At 38.6% G+C, this 25,691-nt stretch overlaps 3 protein-coding genes across 4 annotated transcripts in view; 1 reads left to right on the top strand and 2 right to left on the bottom strand.

The window, feature by feature from the left end:
• Positions 1 to 842: 842 nt before the first annotated feature.
• Positions 843 to 14,257, bottom strand: LOC111326510 (uncharacterized). Its single transcript, XM_088725562.1, has 10 exons — positions 14,121 to 14,257; positions 13,230 to 13,361; positions 9,534 to 12,416; positions 8,215 to 8,474; positions 7,505 to 7,619; positions 6,731 to 6,853; positions 6,216 to 6,299; positions 5,736 to 5,769; positions 4,240 to 4,375; positions 843 to 3,634 (listed from the first exon to the last, which is right to left on the bottom strand). Exons 3-10 carry the CDS (start codon positions 9,607 to 9,609, stop codon positions 3,116 to 3,118), a joined length of 1,347 nt encoding a protein of 448 aa, XP_088581688.1. The 5' UTR covers positions 9,610 to 12,416; positions 13,230 to 13,361; positions 14,121 to 14,257; the 3' UTR covers positions 843 to 3,115.
• LOC111326473 (TNF receptor-associated factor 3-like) lies at positions 13,511 to 17,514 on the top strand. 2 transcript variants are annotated; one of them, XM_088725560.1, is made up of 5 exons: positions 13,511 to 13,813; positions 14,137 to 14,293; positions 14,556 to 14,714; positions 15,141 to 15,296; positions 15,495 to 17,514. In XM_088725560.1, the coding sequence occupies exons 1-5, from the start codon at positions 13,674 to 13,676 to the stop codon at positions 16,512 to 16,514; spliced, it is 1,632 nt and encodes a 543-aa protein (XP_088581686.1). In that variant the 5' UTR covers positions 13,511 to 13,673; the 3' UTR covers positions 16,515 to 17,514. The 2 variants fall into 2 exon arrangements, with proteins under 2 accessions (XP_088581686.1, XP_088581687.1); XM_088725561.1 differs by lacking the exon at positions 14,137 to 14,293 and having other exon boundaries at positions 13,512 to 13,813.
• Positions 17,515 to 24,502: 6,988 nt separating this feature from the next.
• Positions 24,503 to 25,691, bottom strand: part of LOC111326508 (uncharacterized) — a 34,788-nt gene continuing 33,599 nt past the window's right edge. The window contains 3 exon segments of the mRNA XM_022930518.2: positions 24,503 to 24,564; positions 24,567 to 24,677; positions 25,263 to 25,553. Coding sequence (XP_022786253.2) covers positions 24,503 to 24,564; positions 24,567 to 24,677; positions 25,263 to 25,553 — 464 coding nt within the window.

The following is a 25,691-nucleotide window of genomic DNA, read 5'->3' as shown; positions in this document are numbered from 1 at the left end:
TGGCCAAAACTTTATTAGCATCAGTCCAGACACTGTCCCAAATGATATCGTACGACAAAGTTGAGGAAACTTGTCTAATCAAACTCGTGACAACAATGATGACGATCAGTTTGGTAGATGTGTTCAGCAAAAACTGTTGGAAAAATGTAGAACAGATCAGACTAAATTAAGAGGAAAAGATTTCATGTCTGCATGACCCATGCATTGTAGGAAGAGGACTTTACTATTCATGCATTGTAGGAAGAGGACTTTACTATTCATGCATTGTAGGAAGAGGACTTTACTATTCATGCATTGTAGGAAGAGGACTTTACTATTCATGCATTGCAGGAAGAGGACTTTACTATTCATGCATTGTAGGAAGAGGACTTTACTATTCATGCATTGTAGGAAGAGGACTTTACTATTCATGCATTGTAGGAAGAGGACTTTACTATTCATGCATTGCAGGAAGAGGACTTTACTATTCATGCATTGTAGGAAGAGGACTTTACTATTCATGCATTGTAGGAAGAGGACTTTACTATTCATGCATTGTAGGAAGAGGACTTTACTATTCATGCATTGCAGGAAGAGGACTTTACTATTCATGCATTGCAGGAAGAGGACTTTACTATTCTAAATCACCTAATACTGACAGCTAAATTTTATATATACAAGTGTAAATTGAATTCTAAAAATCCTTCTATAGGAGTTTATAAGACCAAGATCGGGGAGATATACCAGGTAGAAATGAAGATAGCAACAAAGCGGAATAAATTAGCTAAACATTTTCAGAAATGGAATAAGCTTTTGCCACATATCGTTTTGTGGGATGGGTATCCAAACAATTTAGAGTAGCATACGAAGTCAATTTTATTGTAAAACACACAATTTCGCTATATACTATTATTAAGGTACTGTAAGTAATTTATGTAACATATTGAAAGGAGTGTAATATGTCGTTACGTAATGTAAATGTAGAGTATCGTGTAGATAGTGGAAGTAATTGATAGTAAGTCATCTGCTGTAATCAAATTTATTGTAAACTATACTTTGTTTGTGGTGTGTTCTCAGTAAACTATTGTAAGCAACGTACTGTAACTGAGTCCTGTAGTGTATTGTAAGTAGAGTAATGTTTTGTAAAATGCCAAAAAAATAAAAAAATTACAAAAAAAAAGCCCCATGCATTGTAGTGACTCCCCAGATTCCCCAGACTCGGCCCTCCACAAAGAGCCAAACTGAGGTTTTAGGTTTTTCTGTATTAATTAAATAGAAAGTAGAGAGGCTTTCAAAGAGACATTTATCTGCCTACCTTAGTTTCAATTCTAATTTATGATCTGAGCTGTGTCTAATGTCTCTTGTTATTGTAAATATACAATCTTCTCAAAATTAAAATTTTAGAATCGATATTATTTCTTTGAATAATATATTGTATATTTAGCCAGGCTGATATGCGTAAAGTGCAAAAATAAATTATATAGACGATATGGGGGCATGTGAGGAAAGGTATGTGTGTTGCTAATATACTTCTAAATTTACATATGCTCTAAATATATTTAGATCCTCTGCCCTCAAAAACAAGCTCATGCGAAGCTGAGTAGCTGAAATACCATAGAAAAAAGGTGTCGAATGCATAGCCAATAATTCACAAAAATCAAGGTGAAAAGTATGCCATTTCATTTCCCATCAGTGCAATGATGTTTTGCTCGTAAACAAGACACAGGCCCACAGCGATGAAGCCTGACAAATACATGCCAAAACAGACAGACAACATGGAATATATCTTTTCAGAGAACTTTCGTGAATAAGAAGGCCTACTCTGGGGCCTTAAGTCGCCGTAACTTTGGACGACTTTGGGCGATTTAAGGCGACTTAAGGCGTCTTAAGCAAAATTAGCAGAAAAAACATTGCAACTTTAAGCGATTTAAGGCGATTTAAGGCGACTTAAAGCGATTTTATTTGACTGAAGTGATGAAATCAAAGTTAGCAACAGTTTCTCCATAAACCTTAAAAATAATTACAGGATCCCTTGCAATAAACACATTATTATCTTTTGAACAGTTAGGCTATCGTAAAGTCTTGTAAACCTACTCTAGGACCTTAAGTTTCTTTAAGTCGCCTTAAGTCGCCTAAAGTCGCTTAAGTCGCCTTAAGCTGCCTTAAGTCGCTATTGGTTACGCAATGTTATAAGGGTTCCACCCTTCCTAATCTAATCATCCACCCCACTCTAATCATAGCTTGATGAACCACATTAAATCGACAGCGTTAAAGGCCAGCAATTTACATGACCGGCTCGAAAGCGACAAGAAGACAGACATGGGTCATATTAGATAGCAGAGGCGTGATAATTAAGCATTACATACACACCCCATGTTTGAGGAGTTAGATTTTGGACGCCCACAGGCCATTTATGCGATAGACTACACTTTTTATCAGTTTGTTGGCGTAATAACCCGCGCGAGACGTCGGTAGAACACGAGATATGTTTGTAAACCACAAGTCAGAGGCGAGTAATTTACAAACTTTTCAAGTCATTTTTTCCCCTCGTCACCTTTCTGTATGAAGGGCTCATCTGTTTCGGGGCCCTTGTCGCTGCACACATGGGGTCAAAATGTGGTTCAAACAGGGATCACCACCAACGTTATGGGTATTGCAAGTTTGGAAACGTCATGCTTCCCATCACAATTCAAATTAACGAATCAGAAGGCCAACTACCTGTGTGACCTTTTAAAATGATTATTCTACAGTAACACTAAATACATTTTTTTTAGAGATGAGTCATCTTGTGAACGCCCACGTCCGCATTTTTGCAAAGATGCATGTGAGTGCTTAAAAGTAAAATCAGCTTCACTGAACTATATCTTTTCTACTAGTTAGTTTTTTCCTTCCTTAGCGATCTTTTAAGTCACTTGAATAAAGGCTGATAGTTTCTAAAGAAACTGTTTGGCGCCGCGTCGGTGGGGGTAACGAAATAATTTGAATATATCAACAAAATGTAAATGCTAAATTGGCCACCGTCACGGTTATAAAAGCTGACGTTTCGAGCGCTAGCCCTTCCTGTTTATTCCATCGCTATTTTCTCCAATCCTTCATCTGTTTACGATCTGTTTATTCGGCTGGTGGCTGGCGAATGTTACTGAACGAAGATGTAACCCATTGTTTTAACCTTTAAGTTATACCCGTGCGCGTTGCCACACGTGATAGAATCATCCAAAGCTCCCCCAGTGCCAAATCCGATTCTGGAATCACAAGTATAACAATCATCTTCCCCGTTACCGAGAATACCAAGCCTTGCTCGAGCTCTGCCTGCACTTCCTGTGTTGTCCCCAGATGTGTTAAATCCTTCTTTGTTACAATTCGCCTGTAAACGACCTGGAGGGCTAACCAAGCTTTTCCACGCGTCTTTTCCAGATGTAGTTGGGCGGTATTGGCCGTCAGCGATCAATGAATACAAAGACTCGGCCGTTTGGAGAATAACAATAAATCTTGTGTCAACCTCTCCCGGGACCTTCATACCGACGCAGATTTTGGAAAATGATGTGTTCCAGTAGGTCGGTAGCTTAGTCTCTTGGCCATCAAGACCCGTCTCACCTCCTTCCAGGTTGAAGGCCACCTTGTTGGTCCAAATACTAGCATCATAATGGAAGGTTTGCTGCAGAAAGCAAGCACAAGATAGAATTAACGATCACTTGTATACGCTGCATAGCCCGATCTACTTTTTTCTATACGGCATCCTTATCTTTAATGAGCGTCTTTATCAGCAATCTCAAGTTAACATGATATTCCACATCATCGCCATACCGATCCTCACCCTAATCATCATATCACCATCATCTTACACTGATAGCGTCTAGACAAGCGATGACGTTGGAAATATTCTTCCTGTGCACAGGTGGCTTTAACAGACAATTTCAATACTAAAGAATCTTAATGTCTGCACTAATACAATGCAAGTACACGATGACATGAAAAACTTTCTTTCTACTGCTCGTATTATACTCTATGAATTTCGGTATACTCCTCTCATATAATATGATTTCCTGTACACATTTTCAAATATACAGATATATGTAGCCACATGTTAATGGTAAAGGCAGATCATGCCAAGGGGCAGCTAACCAACGTAAATTTGCCCCACTTCTACTCTGTGGCTTTGTGGCTTAGATAATGGTATCCGAGGACATGGGTTCGAATCCCGCAGATTTTGTAAGTTGTAGCTCACCAGCTAACATAATTTTTTTTGCTCCGATGTCTTACCTCTGTTCCGTTCATTTTCATAACAAGTGTCCAGCCTCCTCCTCCACAAGGTCCCATGCCGGTAGCTCTCATGATACAGTAAATGGGAATCTTCTCAGGTCCAGCAACAAGGTCATATGCTTTGTTTTCACTTTGTCTGGTGTTGTTTTAGAATAAAAGGTTACATCAATATTTTTTTTCTCATTTGTATTGTGATAAATGAAAAGGAAAAGGTAATGGAGTCACCAGAAGCAAATCCAACTCCTCCTACCACCCCCCCCCCCTTCCTCATCATTCTTCCTACATGTCCCCCAATGAAGGTAGGTTAATCATTATAATTCTCAAAAATTTATGGCAGTTTCGCTACCTGGCGAGTTCGCTACGTTAAAGACGCTACATGTTCACAACCCACAGGCCGAGTTGGCTACCTCAGCTAACCCAGTTCGCTACGTTAAAGACGCTACATGTTCACAATTCACAGGCCGAGTTGGCTACCTCAGCTAACCCAGTTCGCTGGCCTAACCGGGTTCGCAACCATAACTGAGCTCCTCACCCTACCGTGTTTACCAACGAAGCGTTTATAACTCAAAGGCCTTCGTTTCGTTTTTATCTCCTGATATTATGTCCGCGCTTAGTTTTGTTATTATGCCCGCGCTAAATTTTACGCACGCACTAGCAAGTCTCAAAAACCATTTGATACCTTTTAGTGCGATCGCATCAGTTTTAACTAAACATTAAAATATTTCATATTTTTTTCAGTACGAGCGTGAGAGGTTCGTGAAAGTTTCTTATCAGGCGCGTAGTCCTTTCGAATTTAAAACTACTTCAACGTAATAAACTCAAGTGTGCTACTCAATTTGAACAAAAATCTTATTCAGTCCCGAAGAAAAAATTCTCACCCACGGGCATGTATTCCTTTTAAGTTAAAAACTACCACAACGTAGGGAAATAAAGTTTGCAACTCAATTCTTTTCGATCGGCCTTCTAAATTTTATGCACGCAATTGAAAGTGACAATAAACATTTGATACTTTTTTAGTTCGAACACTCAATATTCAGCGCCGGAAAAAGGTTAGGCACAAACATTTCAGCGGTTTCATACGTTTCATTAGTGAACTGTCATCTATACAGTACCGGAGAAACGTCATCTAGAAGCGTCACATCGGGCAGGTATGATTGGATTGGTTCTTGATATGCAGTATTTCAGTTTCGCGAAGTTTTATTTTATCGATAATAGCGAACTCTAATCAAAAAGGTAGCGAACTGGACATTGTACGTAGGGAACATGTAGCGCACTCGAATGTAGCGAACTCGATAGGTAGCGAAACCGGCTGTTACCTTCATAAAAAACGATACAACTATACAGCTCTAAAATTTGAAAATTGCATCCTTGAATGCCTTGTAAATTGCAGCAGTGTACAAAATGTACAAACTTGACTGCTCACAGTTTTTTTTCTCTTCGCTTGGGTATGCTTTTAGTTTTAAATGTTATGATCAAAGCTTAAATCTGTCACTTACGGGTTTCTGTCGTAGATCTCCTTGCACGTGAATGCTGAAACGAATATGAAATGAAAAATGAAGCGAATGTACATGCATTTTATGCAGTGGAAGTCATCTTTAATTTAGGCTAGGAAAATACATTTGGGAAAGGATAAATACTTGTTAATGTGGTATCATTTTGCCATGACATTGCTAATCCCATGAATGGTTGTCGAGTAGGTATTAATATGTGGCAACTAAGTCAAACTATACCGGAAAAAAAAAGACCCAGAAACAAAAAAAGTAAACAAAAGTCACTAAAAGGAAAAAAAGATGAACGGTTACTTTTCTCTTCTGAATAATTGTCGTATCTATATGATAAAAGGTATGGTAAACTAGCACAGACGAGGGTTTCCTTAAGAAGTCCTCGAATGTAGCTATATCAGGCTCTGTTACCAACAGACTATGATAAAGCAAAACAGGTAAAATATAGCTCAGTAAAAACCAAATTTCACTTACAAGTGCAACTGAATGATCCATCAGTATTGTTACACAAATGATCTGCACTACAGGAGTGTGTATTTGTGGCACACTCGTCAATATCTGAGAAATGAACGTGATAATTTTTTAGTCATTGAAATGGACATATTTAGTAAGTAGCAGCTAATCAAACATCGAATGAAATTAATCGAGACCACACATATAACACATACCCTGCATATTCCCCATAAGCTCTTCATCAAAGATGACTTAGTTGTCACTGCGTCATAACTCCGCAGACGCACAACGGACGTAGGACTTAGCTTCCCACTGACTAACGAGGTAGGGAGGGGGGGGGGGAGAGTGGGGGAATGGGATGAGTTAGGAGAGTGAATAGCCCCAGTTGTTAGAACGCTGGAGTTTAATTGTTTTTTGTTGTTTTTTTTTTTAGGCCAAATATTCGCCATACAGTTATCTATCCATTCTTCCAAACAAACGGATTTGAAGTATACTCTTTATAACAGGCACACCAAGCGAGTGGCAAACAGTCTAACCTTCACAATTCCTTCCGTCTCCGTGGAATCCTGGATTACAAATACATTCGTAAGAACCGTCGGTGTTGGAACAATCAGCATTTATGTCGCAACTGTGAGTTCCTTCAGAGCATTCATCAATATCTAAAACCAAATACTCATGGTCATTAGCTTTACTAAGCTCGATTCATGGTGAATCACCAAAATATTTACATACAATTTACCTACAAAAGGTTTACATTTCTCTACCAAGTAGAGTCAGTTTCCCAATTAGTACCTTCTCGGTAACATAAATAGTTAGAATTGTATCAAAATAAGGCATCAGAGGTGATAAGTATCTCCTTAATAGATAGGTAATTTGATTTTATCAACTGAGTTGAAAACGTAAATTGGCTAACGCAAAGAGTTTCCAAAGCTGTGCTTTGTCAGCGCGAATTATGACCGGGCCACATCAAAGGGCAATCTACGTCAATTCATTTGATAGAATATTTATCGTCTAAGATGGTTTATTGCTTGATGCGATTTTAACTCAAACCAAGTTCTCTTGTCATACCCCTTATTTGTTTACATTATAGCTAGCTTTCCTCTGAACCATTCATTAATAGTTCGCTGTAAAAAAAATGTACGAGTCTGCGTTCTTCACGATCGACGTTCGATAATTCGAATTAAAAAAAAAGTACGAGTTACTGCCTTCAAGACAAGTTGACGGGTGAAAAGCATCATCTCGAAATCAAATATTTGGATTAAGAAGTAACCTTTATTTATCTCAAACTCAGTGGCTTCTTCTGAACTTACCACTAAGACAATCCTGACCTGTAAATCCTAAGGAACACACACAGCGATAGTCTTTCTGTGTGAACCCTACTTGACAGGTCCCTCTTCTGTTGCAAGGATCATTGGCGCATGCGTCCTAAGGGAGCGTATAAGATACAGACGAGAGTATATACCGTGTACCTTTGGTTGCAGTTACCAATCAGTACAGCCGCCGATCACATTTAACACGTTTTTCGATTGATGTGTCGAAAGTTAAATCCAGTTAATAGTAGTGTATAACTTATGTATTCTTCTATTTATTGTCGTGTGTTTCTGTTTCTGTATTTTTATCTCATACTGTCATTTGTGCTTTACTGATTTAATATTTAATTTCTGTTTCCTGTATATTTATTGAATCTTTTGTTGAGCCCAATTTTATTTTAGATGTTTTAGCGTCCACACACTACCCGCCGAGACTAGCTCTGGTATTTGTGGGTAGTGCTTCATTATGCCGGCTAAGTGTCATGCATAGTTGATATTAACTATGGTGTCATGTCATGTCTGATAACAATAAAATACAAAAATACAATCAGATTTCTTGATAATTTGATTTGAAGAAGAGACCGATGTGATCGCCAGAAAAGAGTCGAACTTAGTCCTTGAACTTTGTCTTTTTCTAGCTCACAAACGTATGGGATGTTAAGTTATAAGGTGATAGTAAGGTTTCTGGAAAATCCGCCATCATCTTGTACCTGAGCTGCGCGGTAAATAGAACCAGAATAATTCACCAAATCACTTTCATGTCCTTCATGAGTAGCGTTATTCAATTCGCATATGTGGTTTTCAGCCTCACTCCCCGTCATTAAATTGTAAGACGCGCAGTTTTCTTCCAGAAAGCATCGGGCACCACAGAACTCCCTGTCCGTGACTTCAGTGGCGAGAATAAGGTGATTCATTAGACGTTTTCCATCGAAGGTTCTCACTGGAGTAAACTCCATAGCGCGACATTGCTCTACGTAAACAATAAACAATCAGAGAAGCAGAACAAAATAGATATGAATTATTGACCAAGTGCCAACATAGCTCGATATTGGCCAAGTTTTTCTTACCGTGTTTTCACCGACCGAAATGAAGTAAATTCAGTTCTTGCCTTGGAATGGCATAAAATTCTCTTGTCTCGCTTTTTGTGAGACAAAACTGCTTCCATGCCTTTAACACAGCTTTGTATTTTACAGTTTTTGTAGTACAATAACCTCACGAGAATCCTTTGTGTTTTTTTCTTTTTTTTTGCTTTGATTTTGTTTTTGCCGGCTTCTGCGACTCCATTGCTGGCGTTTTAATAAATTATGAACTTTGCAAGTTCACTTGACGAAATTTTTGTCTTGCGCTGGCTGAAAGCGAGTAATCACGATCAAGCATGACGGGCCAATCTTGCCTGCTCGGGTGGCAAATTAGAACAGAGGAATCTTTTCATCTCGCTCACGGTGGCCGCCAGTTACTTTCTTTTTTAAATCGGAAGAGGACGGATGATAAATCCTGAGCCCTCTCACGAATAAATGAATAAGCTCGGTGGTAAACTATCCACCGCAAATCAAAGGGTTTGAAGCCTATTGAGTTAAGAAGATTTTAGCTCGCCCACACTATTCACAAAATTTCTCGGACTGTAATTACTTAGACTAATTCTCATTCAAATTGAAGTTGCACAGGCTGAGTGTAATGCATCAAAAACCTTCAGTGTATCAAGATATAACATTAGCTGTGTGTAAACCGGTTGAAATCGTTCAATAAAAAAAAGGGGTTACGACCGGTTATTTACTTTTCGATGCACCAAGCATTTCTGACAACAATTTCCTATCCTCAGAAAAATAGCTTTGCCGATAGAGTACCTTATCTTCAACGTCTTCATATAATAATTTATTTCTATATCTTTCACCCAGACATACTTAATATAACTTTCTTCGCTTAGTAACCTCTAAAATTCAATTTCTATCAAAAATCTTACACTTCATTTACACTTATCTTCTCAGGGATGTTTGTAGATGTTGACCTCTGAGTAAAAAGTTCAAATTACCTTGAGAGCTGCTTGCATAGTGTATTGAAGAAATAGCAAAAACAAACCAAACACCGCGGACAAAAGCGACAGCCATGGCTGATCAAGGTTGTTCTGGCTTGGAAAGATCTCTTTCGATGCCTAACCAGTTTAGCACAGCTTGAGAGAGAAAGGTATTTAGCACATCCGAAAGTTCTATATTTATCACTTAAGTATAAAAACAATACATTCATTTCTATAATAAACCCAGTCCAAACGAATCAATCATCTCTCTTGCCGTTGATTGTTTTCATCTAAATTATTCAGACCTCATTTTCACCCCTTTCAATTGTATTCACTGATAGAGGTGAAATTTATCTACAAACGATGAATTCGAAGAGTTCTGATATGCAATGAATAGACCAAAAATAATGTTTGAGTTTAAAAGTTAGAATGTGTGTGGTGAAAAAGGAAAACTTGAATTTCATTTCAAACAGTCATTTTTGGATCACATCGAGGGGATGATGAAAATAGGCCATTTTACAGTTGTGTACTTAGTTGCCAAGCCTTTGATTCAGAGAGAGGCTAAAGATGACCTTGTTGTGATAGAGACCTGTATCTAGTTAGCATGATAACAAAGTGATTTACATTTGAAAGGCAGCAAGGTTTGTATCATAATAAGGTCATCTCTAGCCTCACTCCCATTCAAAGGCTTGGCAACCAAGCACACAACTGTAAAATGGACTATTATAAAATACGTGCAGAGATATTTTCTTTAAAGCTCAAATAAACAAATCAGAGTAAAAAAAAATGTAATGAGAGCCTCATGCATTGTTAACGCATACTTAGCCGTTGACTTCATAAGTGCGTTTTCCTTTTTGAACCATACCAATACTTTTAAAGCTTGTCAAAGCGTAAACCTAGTAAATAATTATAATATTTTGTATTTTATGTCGATAGCTTCAGTACGTTTAACAGACTTTCGGTTGATGATGATGTCATGCGAAAACCAAAGTTAATAACTATTTTATCATACATTTTAAAAACAATCTGCAAATGTTTGAGAACACTGCACAATCGGCAAACTTTCATCTCAACATCATAAATGCAATATCCGCGGAAAATATTATATTTCTCAGGTCAACTCCACACGCATTTGTTTAATGATTGAATGCTCTCAATCAATTAGACTTTTCATAGTGTATTCATAATTTAAGATATTCATTCATTCATTCATTCATTTTATTTGCCATTACCAGAAAAAAATTAACCGAATACAAAATTTGTGATACATCAAAGATAAAAAGAACTATAATAATATAACGTGTCAGCCAGTAGAATCGAAGGATACGAAGCATAAAGGCTCCTTGCCGTACGTCGAAGAAACCACTCTCTTAGCGCGGGAAGAGATGAAATACCTTCTACCCAACCTTCCAATAGTTTTCGTTTTAAATTAATTTTTTTTGTGGTTAGTTTTGACATATGTGTCTAATAGACACCCTGATATTTTAATAACTTTTATTTTCCAGAAGCGAGGGCCGTAATGTGATCATGAGTCATTATATGTGCAAATCACGCGCTAATTTTGACTTTGCCTTGGTGCACGTGAGAATCTGGGAAATTTTTCTCTTTTTTTTTTACCGTCAAAATCGAATTAGCGGGCTTCTCTACAATTTGACCATTTTTATTTTTCGCTATACATTAGATGTGAACGTAACAGGTGATAAAGTATAATGATTGATTTTTCCTTCTTTGGAAAATTATTCTTGTAACAACAAGATTCAAAGCAGTAGGTGGTAATTTGTTCATAACATTTGATTCAATACGCGATACACAGCTTCAGGGGCGGGAATCTCGTTCGCTGAAGGATATAGCGAGCTTTACATCATTATAAAGAAAATACAGCAGTGAATAAACAATAAGGCAAAGTTGAAAGAGAGGCCTTCGAGAAGAACAAGTCACGCGACAAAGTTGAGTTCACCGTTAAAATTGAATTCTCGAGCTTCTCTATGATTGGACTATTTTTTCTTCGCTCTACGTTAGATGTGAACAAAACAGGTGATAAAGTATTATGATTGATTTTTTTCCTTCGGATAATTATTTTTGAAACAACATAGTTAAAAGTAGTAGGAGGTAATTTATTCATAACATTTGGTGGAATATGCGATATAAACCAGTCCCCAGCAAAACCGCAGTCTGTGATCGAATTTGGGAATAGCCCTTGATAAACCAACACGTTTAAACATGAATTGTAAAGCTAAATCAACTAAATACTTGCTGTTAAAAGCTGTATCAATCCTTCGATTGCCATTTACTTAATTTAACTCCGTAGCCACGATAAAAACGTTTGTGGTAGAATAATTAGCAAGGAAAAAACGCTTCAATTTAACATAAATTACGTTTTTCAGGAGTAAAGTTAATTAACTGCCTCCTTTAGGTTCGAACTAAACAAAATCTCTTCCACAGAAGTTTCATTAGGCCAAGCTGTGCCAAACGTGTCTTCAGGTAACCCTGACAGACATATGTATCGTGTAGACATCAATTCTGTTTTGAACAACTGCAATCTCTTCTCAGGTATGACGACTTCTTCTAGACGATTAAATTACTGAAGAATTGTGCTTCCTAACTTAAACTTTCCAGTTTATTGTTTTACTGAAGCACCATATATAATTGACGTTACTGCGAGAGGGCGCTAAACATGATTTAAACCTCAAGAACACGCTGCAAGACAATGATATCGAAAGAAGCAAAAATTTTAAAACAACTCGACTAAAGGCCTTAAGTGATAATACAGCCTTAAAGTTATAAAGTTAATAAACTGTCTCCTTTACTTTTGAATCAAACAAAATCTCTTCCACAGAAGTTTCCTTAAGCCTCGAAGAACCATAAAAACACATACAGGAACCACTTTCCTTTCTTTCATATCTAAAACAGAAAATATATTGGAAATGGTCTCAGAACTTGTTCACGCTCTCCGGAACAGAAGAGTTTGCATAATTGTTTGCATAATTGTTTGTCATAATGGTTTGCATAATTGTATAAGGTTAACAAACACATCACAAGGATTGTTAAACAAATTCCTCTCAATAAAATTAATACACTGGAAGTAAGACTATAACAGAGATTCGCTAATTATCAGAAAAAACTAGAATGAACAGTTTCCTTTCTGTTTTTAGAAATGAAATAAACCGGAGAGATTTTTTTCTCAAAAAAGCAATCGACTTCCCTAACTTTGGCGTTCATCGTGTTCTTTGGGGTACTTTATACCAGTTACGACCTCAATATTTTGGTGTTCTTCACTTCTCATCGCGTTTTGACTCGTCACTGGTGTAGTCCAGTGTCGATTGTTCCCCAGCTGCTGTCGAACCTGAACAGCTCTGCCTAACAGTCTCGAGTAAAACAGGATCCAATGCAGGAACATCAAACATACTGTGTTTAACCACTCTTGAAAGAAAGGCAAGGCTCCCAAAACAGTTTAGCCACAAGAATTTAAGGAACCTACGCGAAATTTTCTGAACGTATTGTCTCGTACGGTGCCGTCTTGATAATTTACTAATCAGATATGTGGGAGACAATAAGATAATACGACGTGCTATCGACACTGAAGCACTCATAAGAGAAAAATATGCATGGTTAATTTGCAAGAATTAATTAAAGAAACTCGCTCGAACTTGTGGAAACAAACCGTCTTATGCCGCGACTTCCCACAGTGTAATTCACTTTTAGCTCATAACTCACCTCTGTAAAGTGTCCTCAGCTTTTCTCCATGCATTTAGAGATTCTAAATTTATTAATAAGATTTGGTACAATATGCGATATAAACCGGTCCTCAGCGAAATCGCAGTCTGTGATCGAATTTTAGAGAAATTTCTGAAAAAAAAAAGAAAAACTTAGGGAATGGTTGGTGGGTCAGTTAACATTATTTATTGAGTGTCTAGACGATTTTCTCCGAAATCTAGCTTATCTTGTTTATTTTTAGCATTGTTATGAACTTTCGCTTTCGTCACGCTCCAAGAATAAGGCGGCCAATTATATTCGAAAACGAAAGTGCTCACGAAGCTTTCGGGAGTCAGGAAAAACAAACAGAGAAATGCTTCGATCAGCTGAACAGTCTGCTTCGCAAATATTCGCGCGGTCCTGACTCGCTGGTTTACTGTACGTTGAGTTTTCAAGATTCTATCAATGTCCAAGGCTAAAGTAAAGTTCCTAAAGCGACTCGATAAAAAACTGTTGTGCCCATTGTGCCAAGATGTCTTAAAACAACCTTGGCAGACATCGTGTGGACATCAATTCTGTTTTGAATGCTTGCAGTCTCTTCTCAGGTATGAGAACTTCTTGTGGACGATTACTGTTTTACCGATTTAAAAATTTTGTATCACTTATCGGCAACATATATAGTTGATGTTACTGGCGCTAAATCCAGCTTAAACCTCGGGAACGCATTACAAGACTATGATATCAAAAGCGAGCGAAAATTCGAAAACAACTCGACTAACCGCTTTAACTGATAATAAAGCCTCAATGTAGTGAGTGTTACCTAAATTCTCACATACTCTCAAACTACCTCTTTCAACAAGCGTTTCAATCCCCAATAATGCAATCGAGCCTTACAGTTTACTTCCGGCTTACCTATCCCTATTACCAGCGCTGCTTCTCCCTCATGTCCGATAGACGGCAACAAGGTTACAAGAGATTCATCGTTTCATGATAAATGCTGCGAGCGGGAAGTATTGGATCTTCAATGTTTCTGCCAATATAAAACCAGAGGATGCGACTGGCGAGGAGAGCTACGGCAATTACAGGTAGACGGCTTTCGATGACCATTAAACACTTTCCTTTCACTTTCCTATTTCGTTTGAATATTTCAATTTCGGGCAAATAGACGCGTGTGTTTAGTTGGAAGCAGACAAAAATAAATGCTGGCAGACTACAACCTTTAACAATAGAGAGAAGGACATGTTATATATACGCTTGTACACAATTGACCAAGATATATCAATATTACTCCCCATTCTTCCTTTGCTGAAAGCTTACGAATGCTTTTCGGTCTCTTATTTCCATTAGGCACACGGAGAAAGCTGTGAGTACGTCGATGTGTTGTGCAGAGAATGCAAAAATATTATAGAGAGAAGACTTCTTGAGGATCATAGAGTCAATCAATGTATCAACCGAGCAAGCAGATGTTTACACTGCGGAGCGGAAGTAATATACAGTGTTTTGAAGGTAAAGTTAAAGCATTTCATGGGGGAGCAAAGGTTTATGTCTGTTGATATTTTATGAAGGCAAACGCCGCTTACATTTTATCATATTTGTTGCATAACCAAGTTGACTTGTAGTATTTCACAAATAAACTAAATGGTGATTTGAGAAAGAATTTTTTTAAATAATAATTAGGGCAGCCTGTTCCATTAGAGCAGCAAATGCGGGGGATTTGACGCCCGATTTGCAAATGGCTGACTCAAGGCCATTTGCTTTGAGATTGTGCCCTAAACTTTGATTTGTCGCTGTACAAGCTCCATATTTTATTATTTGACGAAAGTGAAATAATCCGATTGATATATTATGACGTCGGTGATCTAAATTATGCTGATGTTACAGGTAATTTTCACGTTGATGAAATGTCATCTGTATTCTAACCTCTCTCTTAAGGATCATTTCGAAACATGTTTAAAGTTTCCGATGGATTGTGTTCTAAGCTGTGGAAAGGGAGACATTCCTCGTGATTGTATGGAAGATCATTTGACTGCCGAGTGCCCCAATAGTGAGGTTCCATGTCATTTCACGCCTCACGGGTGTAAATTCAAAGTAAGTCGCAGTGTTTTTTGCCAATATTTCTAAAGGGTGACCCGGTTTACATTGATATATCGAATGCTATCGCTCAGTTACGTAACAGATGACCCGCAGACAATGAATTTTAATATCATTGAGACACAATGCTGATTTTGATACAAGGCTGACGATTCGTTTTAATTGTTCACACTATTATCTTATAAACCTGCCTAGGGAAAGAGAGACGAACTTCAGAGACACGTGGCAACTAGTTTTAAGAGCCACTTAGAAATGTTAAACCAATCAAGTTTTGAGCATAAAGCGGGAGGCCAAGAACTGGAGGAAAAACTAGCTCGCCTGCAAAGCAAGTTGAGAGGTTTGGGGCAACTAATATGCCATCAAAATGAGCAGCTTACAGTAACAAATACCACCCTACAAAAGCAGCAGACTAAAATATCTAGTGTTGAAAGGGAGATTTTCGAACAGAAAGAGGATCTGGACAAGCTTCTTAGAGATGTTAAGTTGGTTGAAAACGCTAAAGGAGTTATTGCTTCTCTTCACATGGACGGCATTTTAGAAACTTTAAGGGAACACGAATTAAAGATAACTCAACTGAAAAGTGAGCTAAGTCGTTTGAGCAGCAAGATATCAAATTCTTATGAGCCACAAAGAGTCCACGACCTTGCCTCTGAGCATCGATTGGAGAGGGCTGAACAGCAACTTTCTTCACAAGAAACTCAACTATCTGAGCAAAGCCGATTGATTGAAAATCTTGAGACTACTTCCTATGATGGGGTTTACATTTGGAAAATAGACCACTATAATCGACGATTTCAAGAAGCTGTGTCTGAGAGGAGAACCTCGATCTACAGCTCCCCTTTCTACCTCGGTCGCTTTGGCTACAAGGTATCTGTCCGTCTCGACCCAAATGGAGATGGCACATGTAAAGGGACTCATATGTCACTTTTTTTCGTTGTCATGAGAGGTGAATATGATGCCATTTTACCCTGGCCCTTCGTTCAAAAGGTTCATTTCAGATTGGTGGACCAGGATGGAATTCGAGACGTGGTTGCCTCATTTCATCCCGATCCATATAGCGGAAGTACGAAGAGACCCACATCAGATATGAACACTGCGTCGGGTTGTCCCGCATTTATTTCTCAAGCAGAGGTCCGCGAGGGTGGTTATCTTCGGGGCGATACCATGTTTATTAAAGTGACGGTCGATATGAAGAATATGGCAGTTGGGCGATGAACACGAAATCAACCCCACAGACAAGTGATAGATATGCACCACGTTCATAAAAGGACGTTAAGCCAGCTTGTCGTGACTAATATTGAGAACAGAACTGAATTAAAAGATATAATAAACAAAATAGACCTGTACTTTTAGCTGAAAATGATAAAACAAACAGCTGGAATACAAGCTTTATCAAGATCTGCCTTAGTGTGAAAAACGGTGAATAAGTAAATTTTATCATGATGAACAAGACAGCTGATTCGTTACACTCATTGATGGCTGACGAAGGATATCATGACACGTCAATTGGTCGAGTTGCATGGATGTCGCTTCTTGATTCCGACGGCTCCTTGCAACTTAAATGTAATAAAGAAGGGTTTAATGCACGCATACCGTTTTCTGGTCACCCTAAGGCAAGAATTGGCATTCTTGGTAATGAACGACTCGGTGTCCCTAACCAGGGCTCGAACCCGGACCAATCGAACCCGAGTCGAGCGCACTAACTATGAGAGCACTGCGTCTGCCACTAAAACAAATAATGAACTTTCGTCAAAAAGGTATTGGCTACGAATCCCCGAGTGGTACCTTGTTGCTCTAACCCGACGCCTTACCCTTCCAACTTTCAAGTATAATTTTTTTAATGACCTATTTCAAGTTTGGATTCGGTTCGAACCGAATTTTCTTCTAAGGGACCATTCATTGTGTGCTTGGAATAAGAATCGCAGAACACTTATATCATTGTATGCATAAGTTTAGGAATGTTAGCAAAAAGTAACTGCAACACAATATTCCTCATCTGCTTTTTAACTATGAAACTTCACTCAATCACATGGAAAGTTCCAAGGATTTAAAAAATCTACGCTTAATTTTACCAAAACCCAAAATAAAAGCTCTCGCTACAATCTTATTCTAATCATGGTATCTTATGGCGAATTACTAAAACAAACGTCATTCAGCTTTGTCAATTTATGGTCATTAGGCCTGAAAAAACTATGAATAAAAAATTATGCTTTTACTGTTTTGCGCAAGTTTAGGCTGCAGAGAAAGCTTATTAAATTCTACTTAACCATGATAACTTCTACAGGCAAAATTTAGTGGCTGGTTACCAAAAGCTTGCCAGTGAAGGCAACCTACCCAAATATAGTTAGTTACTAGTCTGAGCTTTATCCCTTTTAGCCCTTCGTCCAAAGAGGGAGGGTGGGGGAGGAGGGGTTCTATTCTCAGTGGCCTAACTAGAAGTTTCGTGCAAAACATTTACCTTATCCGCCCTTGTTGTGTATAAAGGGAAAGAGACATGTTGGAAGTTAAAATGTATGCAATGGTAAGGAAATCTGTGTTTTAAGTTATTCGCAAGGATGCTATGGCCCTTGAGGATCTTAAATCCAATGGTTTTATAAAATGATGCAAAGTACTCAAAGCACAGTATACGAAAAGGTTACCTTCCTGTCATCAGAATGATTTGAAGGCCAACGGATTTGAACTCCTATATATCTTACTCATGAAGTGGTAATATGACGGTTTGTTATATAAAATTTGCAAAGCTGTAGAAATAGAAAGTAAAGGACTAAATGAAGACAAAAAATGCATTATAAAGAATTAAGAACAGCTTTTCGAAAAACTAAATTGTATAAATGTCTAAGAAGTACCTACAAGTAGCTTTACAAAAGAGAATAAAGGCTGATAGTTTCGAAAGAAACTGTTTGGGGCTGCGTCGGTGGGAGTAACGAAATAATTTGGATATATCAACAAAGTTGAAATGGTAAATTGGCCACAGTAATGATTACAAAAGCTGACGTTTCGAGCGTTAGCCCTTCGTCAGAGCGAATAGAGGAATTGTGGGTTGTGTGTACTTTTAAAGGCAGAAAATGGAGCTACGTTATTGGTGGGTGCATGGCAACGAGAAAAACATGAATAAATTAGTGGAATGAAAAGCGTTCATTGATCCCTGTGGGATTTAGACTGCCGGTTTGAAAGATGAGCTTTTGTTCAAGATTTTTACGGCTTTCCGTGACACCTAAGTGCAAGGAAAGACCGCAGATTGCCATATGTTGCTTAGAATGATTAGGTAAATTAAAATGTCTAGCGACTGGTTTCGATGTTTTCTTGTCATTCCTTTCCACGTCTCGAAGGTGTTCTCGGAATCGGTCACCTAGTCTTCTGCCTGTTTCGCCGATGTATATCTTTTTGCAATAAGTACAAGTTATGCACATTAGCGGAGGTGCACGTGAAGTGATCGGTGATCTTAATGGATCGTTTAGGTCCCGATATTTTATCAGTGTTGTGAATGAAAGGACACGTTTTGCATCGTGCACGAGCGCATTTAAAAGTGCCTGGTTGCTCATTAGTCTGAAAAGAACTTCTGACCAAAAAATTGCCTAAGTTTTTGTCGCGTTTGAATGAAATGAGCGCAGGCTGCGAAAAGATAGTGCTTGTCTCTGGATCGTTTTGAAGTAATTTAAAGTTTTTAAGAATGATGGATTTAACTGAGTGGTTGTGAGGGTGAAACGTGAGAGTGAATGGAATGCGGTCGGAATCTTCCTTATGCGACGTTTGTAGTGCTGAATGCCGATCAATAAGTTGAGCGCGGTGGTAACCCGCTTGAAGGACAGAAACAGGGTAACCACGTTTATCGAAGAACTGGCACATTGACTCTGATTTGTGGTGGAAATCAGAGTCATTACTACATAAACGACGAAGTCTTAGAAACTGAGAAAAAGGAATGGAATTCTTAACGTGAGATGGATGCGAAGACGAATATAACAAGTAATTATGCGAGTCTGTAGGTTTGTAATACACACTAGTGCATAAACCGTTACCTTCAATTGAAACTTTGACGTCTAAAAAGAGAGTTTGATATCCCTCTCTATCTATATATGGTTCCGTGAGCAGGAAAGATGAGGCGGTTCCTACCTTCTGATTGGTTAGCCGAGCAGCAAAAGAAGTCTCTCTAACCCAACGCGATTGCTCGCCTTATTCCCCAGAATGAATTAGCAAGATGCTTTAGCTTTAAAAATTAACAACTAAGCTTTAACTTTACTATCTCTGTAAAAGGCTAAAAAGAATCTGTCCTTTGCCCATTAAAAAAGCAAATGAGGAACTTCTCGACAACCATTTTAGCTGCGCTTGGTCAATATAAAAACAAACAAAGTAGTAAACAAGCAAAGTTTGCCCAAATAGTAAGGGTCAATATGCTTAAGATACAGTTCAGCAGTTCGCATTTTCGACTGGCGGCATCTCGTCACTGCACCTGGGCAGCCTCTCCTCCTGATATTCCTCGTCAAGTAATGTTTCTTCGGCTGATGAACGAACGTTCTTACTTGCTGAGTGACTCTGCTGCCCGTACAGTTTGTCGCGTAGATCTCCGATTGGAATGAATTCAGTTTGTTGTGCTACTGCAATGGTTTGCTTTACAGAAATGTAAGCACTGTTGTCGTAGGCAATACCGCTTGGTTTGCTGAAAGTCACTTCTTGTTTATTTGTGTTCTCATCGACAGCCTCACGACCCTCATCAATTCCTTCGTCAATCTTCTTGCTGGGTTGCACACGGCATTTGGGGCCAAATCTAAGATTAGAACCAAATCAAAATTATCGTGGTTAGAATCACATATATAAACTATTTCAATTAGGATAATTTATAGGGAGTGACGTAGTTTTTCAACTTTACATCCCACCTCAATTAAGGAGAAGAAAGTTCTAAACAGGCATCTTGGAAAAATATCCAAACGAGGAAATAAATTGGTATCAACAAGCAGACATGATTTTCTTTTTCTTTTTGTATTATGCAGATACTTAAGATGCCTATCATATGATGTTACTAGTTTAAAACATCAAGGGATCCTAATCCAAACTCAACTTGCTAAACTGCTACTTCAACTTACGATTTAAAAAAAAATTCTAATATTCATATTTCTGTAAAGAAAAAACTGTTAGCGGGCTCCCAGTCCTAGACGTTTCCTCCCCTACAATCCCTTGCTTTGCCCACCGAGGGGTTTTCAGTTGCTTAGGGACTGAAGCAGTCCCAGTATGTGAAATAACACTATGACAGAGCAAACTGGTCCCACATCTGCTCCTCTTTGAACCTCAAAAGAGATTCGCATACCTGGTAGTTTTAATACACAAGGTGACAGCAATGATAATCCCCAACAGTAGTAAAGCTCCCAAGGTAACTCCCACGATAACAAAGTTCGAGGTCGATTTTTCATTATCTTTCTCTTCTTTCTTATCCTCTTCATCACTTTCATTCTCAAGCTGAGCGGATGGCATTGACTCAACAGTTGTGATACTAACACCCATCGACCCTTCAATAGATTTCATATCGCTTTTCACGATGTTTTGCAGGACGTCCTCGCTGACCAAGCTATCTCCGATGTCTCCAGGAAGCTGCAGATAGAAAGCCAACAACGTTATGCTGGGATCATCCGGTGACTGCTTTGGGTAACCAGGGACAATGTGGACCATATCTGCTGAGAATTCTATGCTGTCAGAAGATCTTCTCCGTCGAAGGCTGAAATGGATAAAAGAATGCATGTGACTCTCCACAGGTATATCATTATTATTTTCATTGTCGTCATCATTTGTGTTTCAGTATAATGGTATCCCAACGTGACAAGAGAAATTTCTTCTGATTCTCAAGAATCCAGTTTGCGAAAAATTAAGTTTAGGAACTGGTAAGTCCAAAACTTCTACCTTCCGGTCCTTTAAGATCTTATCCCGTTCTTCTTACAGTAGTAGTCCAGAGTGGACCTGTGGGTACTATATGGCCTTAGTTCCGTATTCATTTTATTTGATGAATATAATTATCAATTTTCCAGTTCGTCCCTTTGCATTGAATTTGCATTTTTTTAAATTTAGTTTGATAACTGCTTTTTTTAATGATATTGGTTCACCTTATTTGACAGGATGCTCCTCCACCTGCGCAGTATCTAGTGGCTGCACTCGCAACTTCTTGTTTAAAGTCCGCCTCCATCTTCTTCCACTATGATGGACAAATACAAAATAGAAAAGAGAACTTTTTGTATGAACAGTGCAAGAAAAAGTGACAAAAGGTTGATTCACCTCAGGCTGCAATGAAAATGTTTCTGTGTTTAGCAATTCATTGTATGATAATCGCGTAGGTAAGTTTTCTTCTGCTTCGCCAGATAATTAAATAGTAAGTAAAGATCACCTTGTTCATATCAAAGTTTGTCATTTTTAACATCACTGCTTCTTGCATTTCCTTTGCTGATGGAGTGCGAGGAATAGTTGTCGGCTTGAAAGTCATCACGTGGGTTGACGTGGAAATCCCTTTGGTTACCAGAGAATCATTTAAAAATTATTAAAAAGAAACGATAAAACATCATACGTATGATGCACGATCCTCGCAGTAGATAGCGCTATTTAAGCAATAGCGAAAATCAGACCTCAAAAAAATCAGGCCTGTACGGGACTCGAACCACTGACCTCTGCGATACTAGTGCAGCGCTCTACCAATTGAGCTAACAAGCCAACTGGGAGCAGGCCGTTAAGTTGATTCGTAATAAACCCGTGAAAGTGATAAATCAGATACAATGAAATATATGAAGTTCATATATTTTGAACTGCGGTATTAGATACGTATGATGCACGATCCTCGCAGTAGATAGCGCTATTTAAGCAATAGCGAAAATCAGACCTAAAAAAAAATCAGGCCTGTACGGGACTCGAACCACTGACCTCTGCGATACTTGTGCAGCGCTCTAGCAATTGAGCTAACAAGCCAACTGGGAGCAGGCCGTTAAGTTGATTCGTAATAAACCCGTGAAAGTGATAAATCAGATGCAATGAAATATATGAAGTTCATATATTTTGAACTGCGGTATTAGATACCTATGATGCACGATCCTCGCAGTAGATAGCGCTATTTAAGCAATAGCGAAAATCAGACCTGAAAAAAATCAGGCCTGTACGGGATTCGAACCTACACTGGTAGGGCGCTTAGGAGTTACAAATATTATGACGTGCAAGTTATTGCTGTGGCGTCCAACTCTAGCAATGGTACATTTACCAGTAGGAAAGAGATCGGAAGGACTGACGAGGGAGGTAAACGCATTCAATTATGTCATATGGTCCACTTGGCTTGTTAGCTCAATTGGTAGAGCGCTGCACTAGTATCGCAGAGGTCAGTGGTTCGAGTCCCGTACAGGCCTGATTTTTTTTCAGGTCTGATTTTCGCTATTTCTTAAATAGCGCTATCTACTGCGAGGATCGTGCATCATACGTATCTAATACCGCAATTCAAAATATATGAACTTCGTATATTTCATTGTATCTGATTTATCACTTTCACGGGTTTATTACGAATCAACTTAACGGCCTGCTCCCAGTTGGCTTGTTAGCTCAATTGGTAGAGCGCTGCACTAGTATCGCAGAGGTCAGTGGTTCGAGTCCCGTACAGGCCTGATTTTTTTCAGGTCTGATTTTCCCTATTGCTTAAATAGCGCTATCTACTGCGAGGATCGTGCATCATACGTATCTAATACCGCAGTTCAAAATATATGAGCTTCATATATTTCATTGTATCTGATTTATCACTTTCACGGGTTTATTACGAATCAACTTAACGGCCTGCTCCCAGTTGGCTTGTTAGCTCAATTGGTAGAGCGCTGCACTAGTATCGCAGAGGTCAGTGGTTCGAGTCCCGTACAGGCCTGATTTTTTTTGAGGTCTGATTTTCGCTATTGCTTAAATAGCGCTATCTACTGCGAGGATCGTGCATCATACGTAAAAGAATAAGTCTTGCTAGCTAGGAGAAAAAAATCACAAAAATGATAAAACTATTTTGAATCCTTCCTTGGAAACTCATTTCTATTTTCCACGGACTGACCCTTCTGCGCCCTTTCATTTTTTCCTTTTTATTTTATTATTTTTTATCTTTTCTCATTGCTATACTAATAATCCAAAACATTTTTTTTAGCAATTTGAAATTCAAAAGTAACTCAATATGTTTGTTACCTGAGCTGAGGGGCTGATTTAGTATGGAGTATTGGACTCTGGCGTAACTATATCGGTACGAAAATAGAAAAGCGAGCGTGATGCTATGCCCATCACCAAATGGGACTTCCACGGAAATTCCGCTAGTTAGGGAATCACAACCTCCACGATGAAAAACCTGAACACCATTGCTATTAAAAATCTTGATGTACTCGCTAGAGGTGAAAGAATTACAAACACTGAGTAAGTCTTAGTGTATATTGATAAGACAGTTACATACGGCAGAACTGATGCAAAAAACGGAAAATAAGTCTTGTTACTGTCTCGCAACACTATTGTATTTTAAGAAATTATTTTTAATTCGGTTTTCTTTGATTATGTGTTCGGAACAAAGCGCTTGTGTTTTATCAATCAACGGTAATAAAAACGACGAGATCAATGTACGTTAGTGCTCAGTGAAGGAAACCGATCCGTTTAGAAAATTAGCCAATTTCTCGTTTTTCCGTAAGCCAAAGCAAGATGTTTTTCATTTATCTAAATGGGCCAAAAAACAAAATCAAAACTAATGTCCACGAAGCTACCTGCAATATCCAAAATATAAGCTCTGGAAGGAAATAAGAACCGATCCATGTTGGATTCCAGCATTTTGTACTTGAACACTGCAGTTGAGGGTACTGTAGCGCGTATTACTAAAATACAACGAACCGGACACTTGGTTTACAAGGCCTTCGCAACCTAAAATTCAGGAAAATACAAGATAAAATCATGTTTGGGATTCAAGAGTCGATTATATACCAAGGCGAACAAAGTCTTCAATAGATTGCAATTTGCACAGGTAGTATTTTTGGGGTTATATAATAGACACGTTGATTTATAGCCTTGTGCAGAATATCGGTTTCTCCTATTAATGCCTAGGATTCAATTGGTTCTTACCCTTGGTTACGTAGAGATCTGGAGATCGGGGCCCCTCCCCCTTAGAAGTAAATGCTACAACAGAAATATTGTAGCGACGGCCTGTCTGCACACCGCCCAGTACAACCTGTGACTCGTCAGCGTTACTCGTATTAACAGATTTCTCCGACCAGTAATAATAGTCAGTGTCTTTGTAGTAGACTTTGTATCCCAAAAGTCGACCATTGGCGTATTGGTGAGGGAGTGGATCCCACTCAACCAAAAGTTCATTAAATCCATGGCTAGCCGCACGGACCTTTGACGGAGCTCGGCTTGGAACTGCAAAATACAGATCGTCATAACGGTTATCATTTGTCAGAGTAAATGGTTCTTCATTATCTGATGGACGAAAAACTAATGAATTCCTGCATGTTGCTGTGCACCTGATTCATAGCACATCCAAAATGACATCAGAATAAGTAAAAACATTTGTGACATATTCGCTCTCGGTTTTTTCTTCTTGCCACATTTTTACTATTTCTATTCCATAAGAACATGCATGGAATCTCTTCGTTCGCTACATATTTGTTCATGTAATTTAGCAGCTTAAATTTGCTTAGAGATGATGAGATGCGTATCATTGTGCTCTATTTCAGAACATCTTTCATCGATGCTTGGGGTTATTTCTTGTTATTTCATCATAATTACTCCCTTCAAGGAAGACTTTAAAGTAGCGAGAGCCCAGCTTTTTATTTCCTATCCCTCGGGATATCAGGCTCGTGGAAATACTGTTAATACATGTATTGTGTGTCGCACTTATCATACGGGGAGGAAATCGAGGATTTCTTTTTGTCTCGACCATGTCCAACTTAATTTTTAATTGCTATCGATTTCAACTTAAAAAAATATAACAGGAGGACTTACCACCCTCTGCAGTCTTCATTGAAACAGTTCTGCTAGAATACGTAACATTTCCGTCACTGGCAGTCACAGCTAAAACCTCGACATCATAAGATGTGTATCCCTTGAGACGGTTGGTGTAATAAGAGTTACTGTAGGTGCTGACTTGGAACAATGTGCTGACACCAGAAACCTCATTGAACCTCACCAAATAATGATTGATCGAAGAAGATAGTGGAAAGTTTGACCACCGGACAGTGGCTGACGATGATGTTATTCCGTCCACTGTTGTATTCCAGGAAGATATTGGTTGGGCTGTTAAGTCAGAGCACACATTCGCGCCATGGTTTAAAGAGATGGTTGAATAAAATGATAATTATACCAATCGATAAATACATGTAGTTACTTGAAAATATTGAAAGGAGTACGGGAACACAGAATCTTGTTTACAAC

The sequence above is a fragment of the Stylophora pistillata genome, chromosome 6 (assembly GCF_964205215.1).
Source record: "Stylophora pistillata chromosome 6, jaStyPist1.2, whole genome shotgun sequence".
NCBI classification, from domain to species: domain Eukaryota; kingdom Metazoa; phylum Cnidaria; class Anthozoa; order Scleractinia; family Pocilloporidae; genus Stylophora; species Stylophora pistillata.
Note: the sequence above shows the minus strand (reverse complement) of the source record. Positions and strands in the feature narration are given on the sequence as shown.

Bases quoted from the DNA above. Each gene is read 5' to 3' on its own strand.
- LOC111326510 (XM_088725562.1), bottom strand. From the start codon at position 9,609: ATGGCTGTCGCTTTTGTCCGCGGTGTTTGGTTTGTTTTTGCTATTTCT. The intron at 6,300-6,730 runs GTTAGACTGTTT...TTCATTTCTCAG, and splicing joins AGACGGAAGGAATTGTGAAG to ATATTGACGAGTGTGCCACA. The intron at 3,635-4,239 runs GTAAGACATCGG...TGCTTTCTGCAG, and splicing joins TGAAAATGAACGGAACAGAG to CAAACCTTCCATTATGATGC.
- LOC111326473 (XM_088725560.1), top strand. From the start codon at position 13,674: ATGTCCAAGGCTAAAGTAAAGTTCCTAAAGCGACTCGATAAAAAACTG. The intron at 14,294-14,555 runs GTAGACGGCTTT...TATTTCCATTAG, and splicing joins GAGAGCTACGGCAATTACAG to GCACACGGAGAAAGCTGTGA. The intron at 15,297-15,494 runs GTAAGTCGCAGT...AAACCTGCCTAG, and splicing joins CTCACGGGTGTAAATTCAAA to GGAAAGAGAGACGAACTTCA.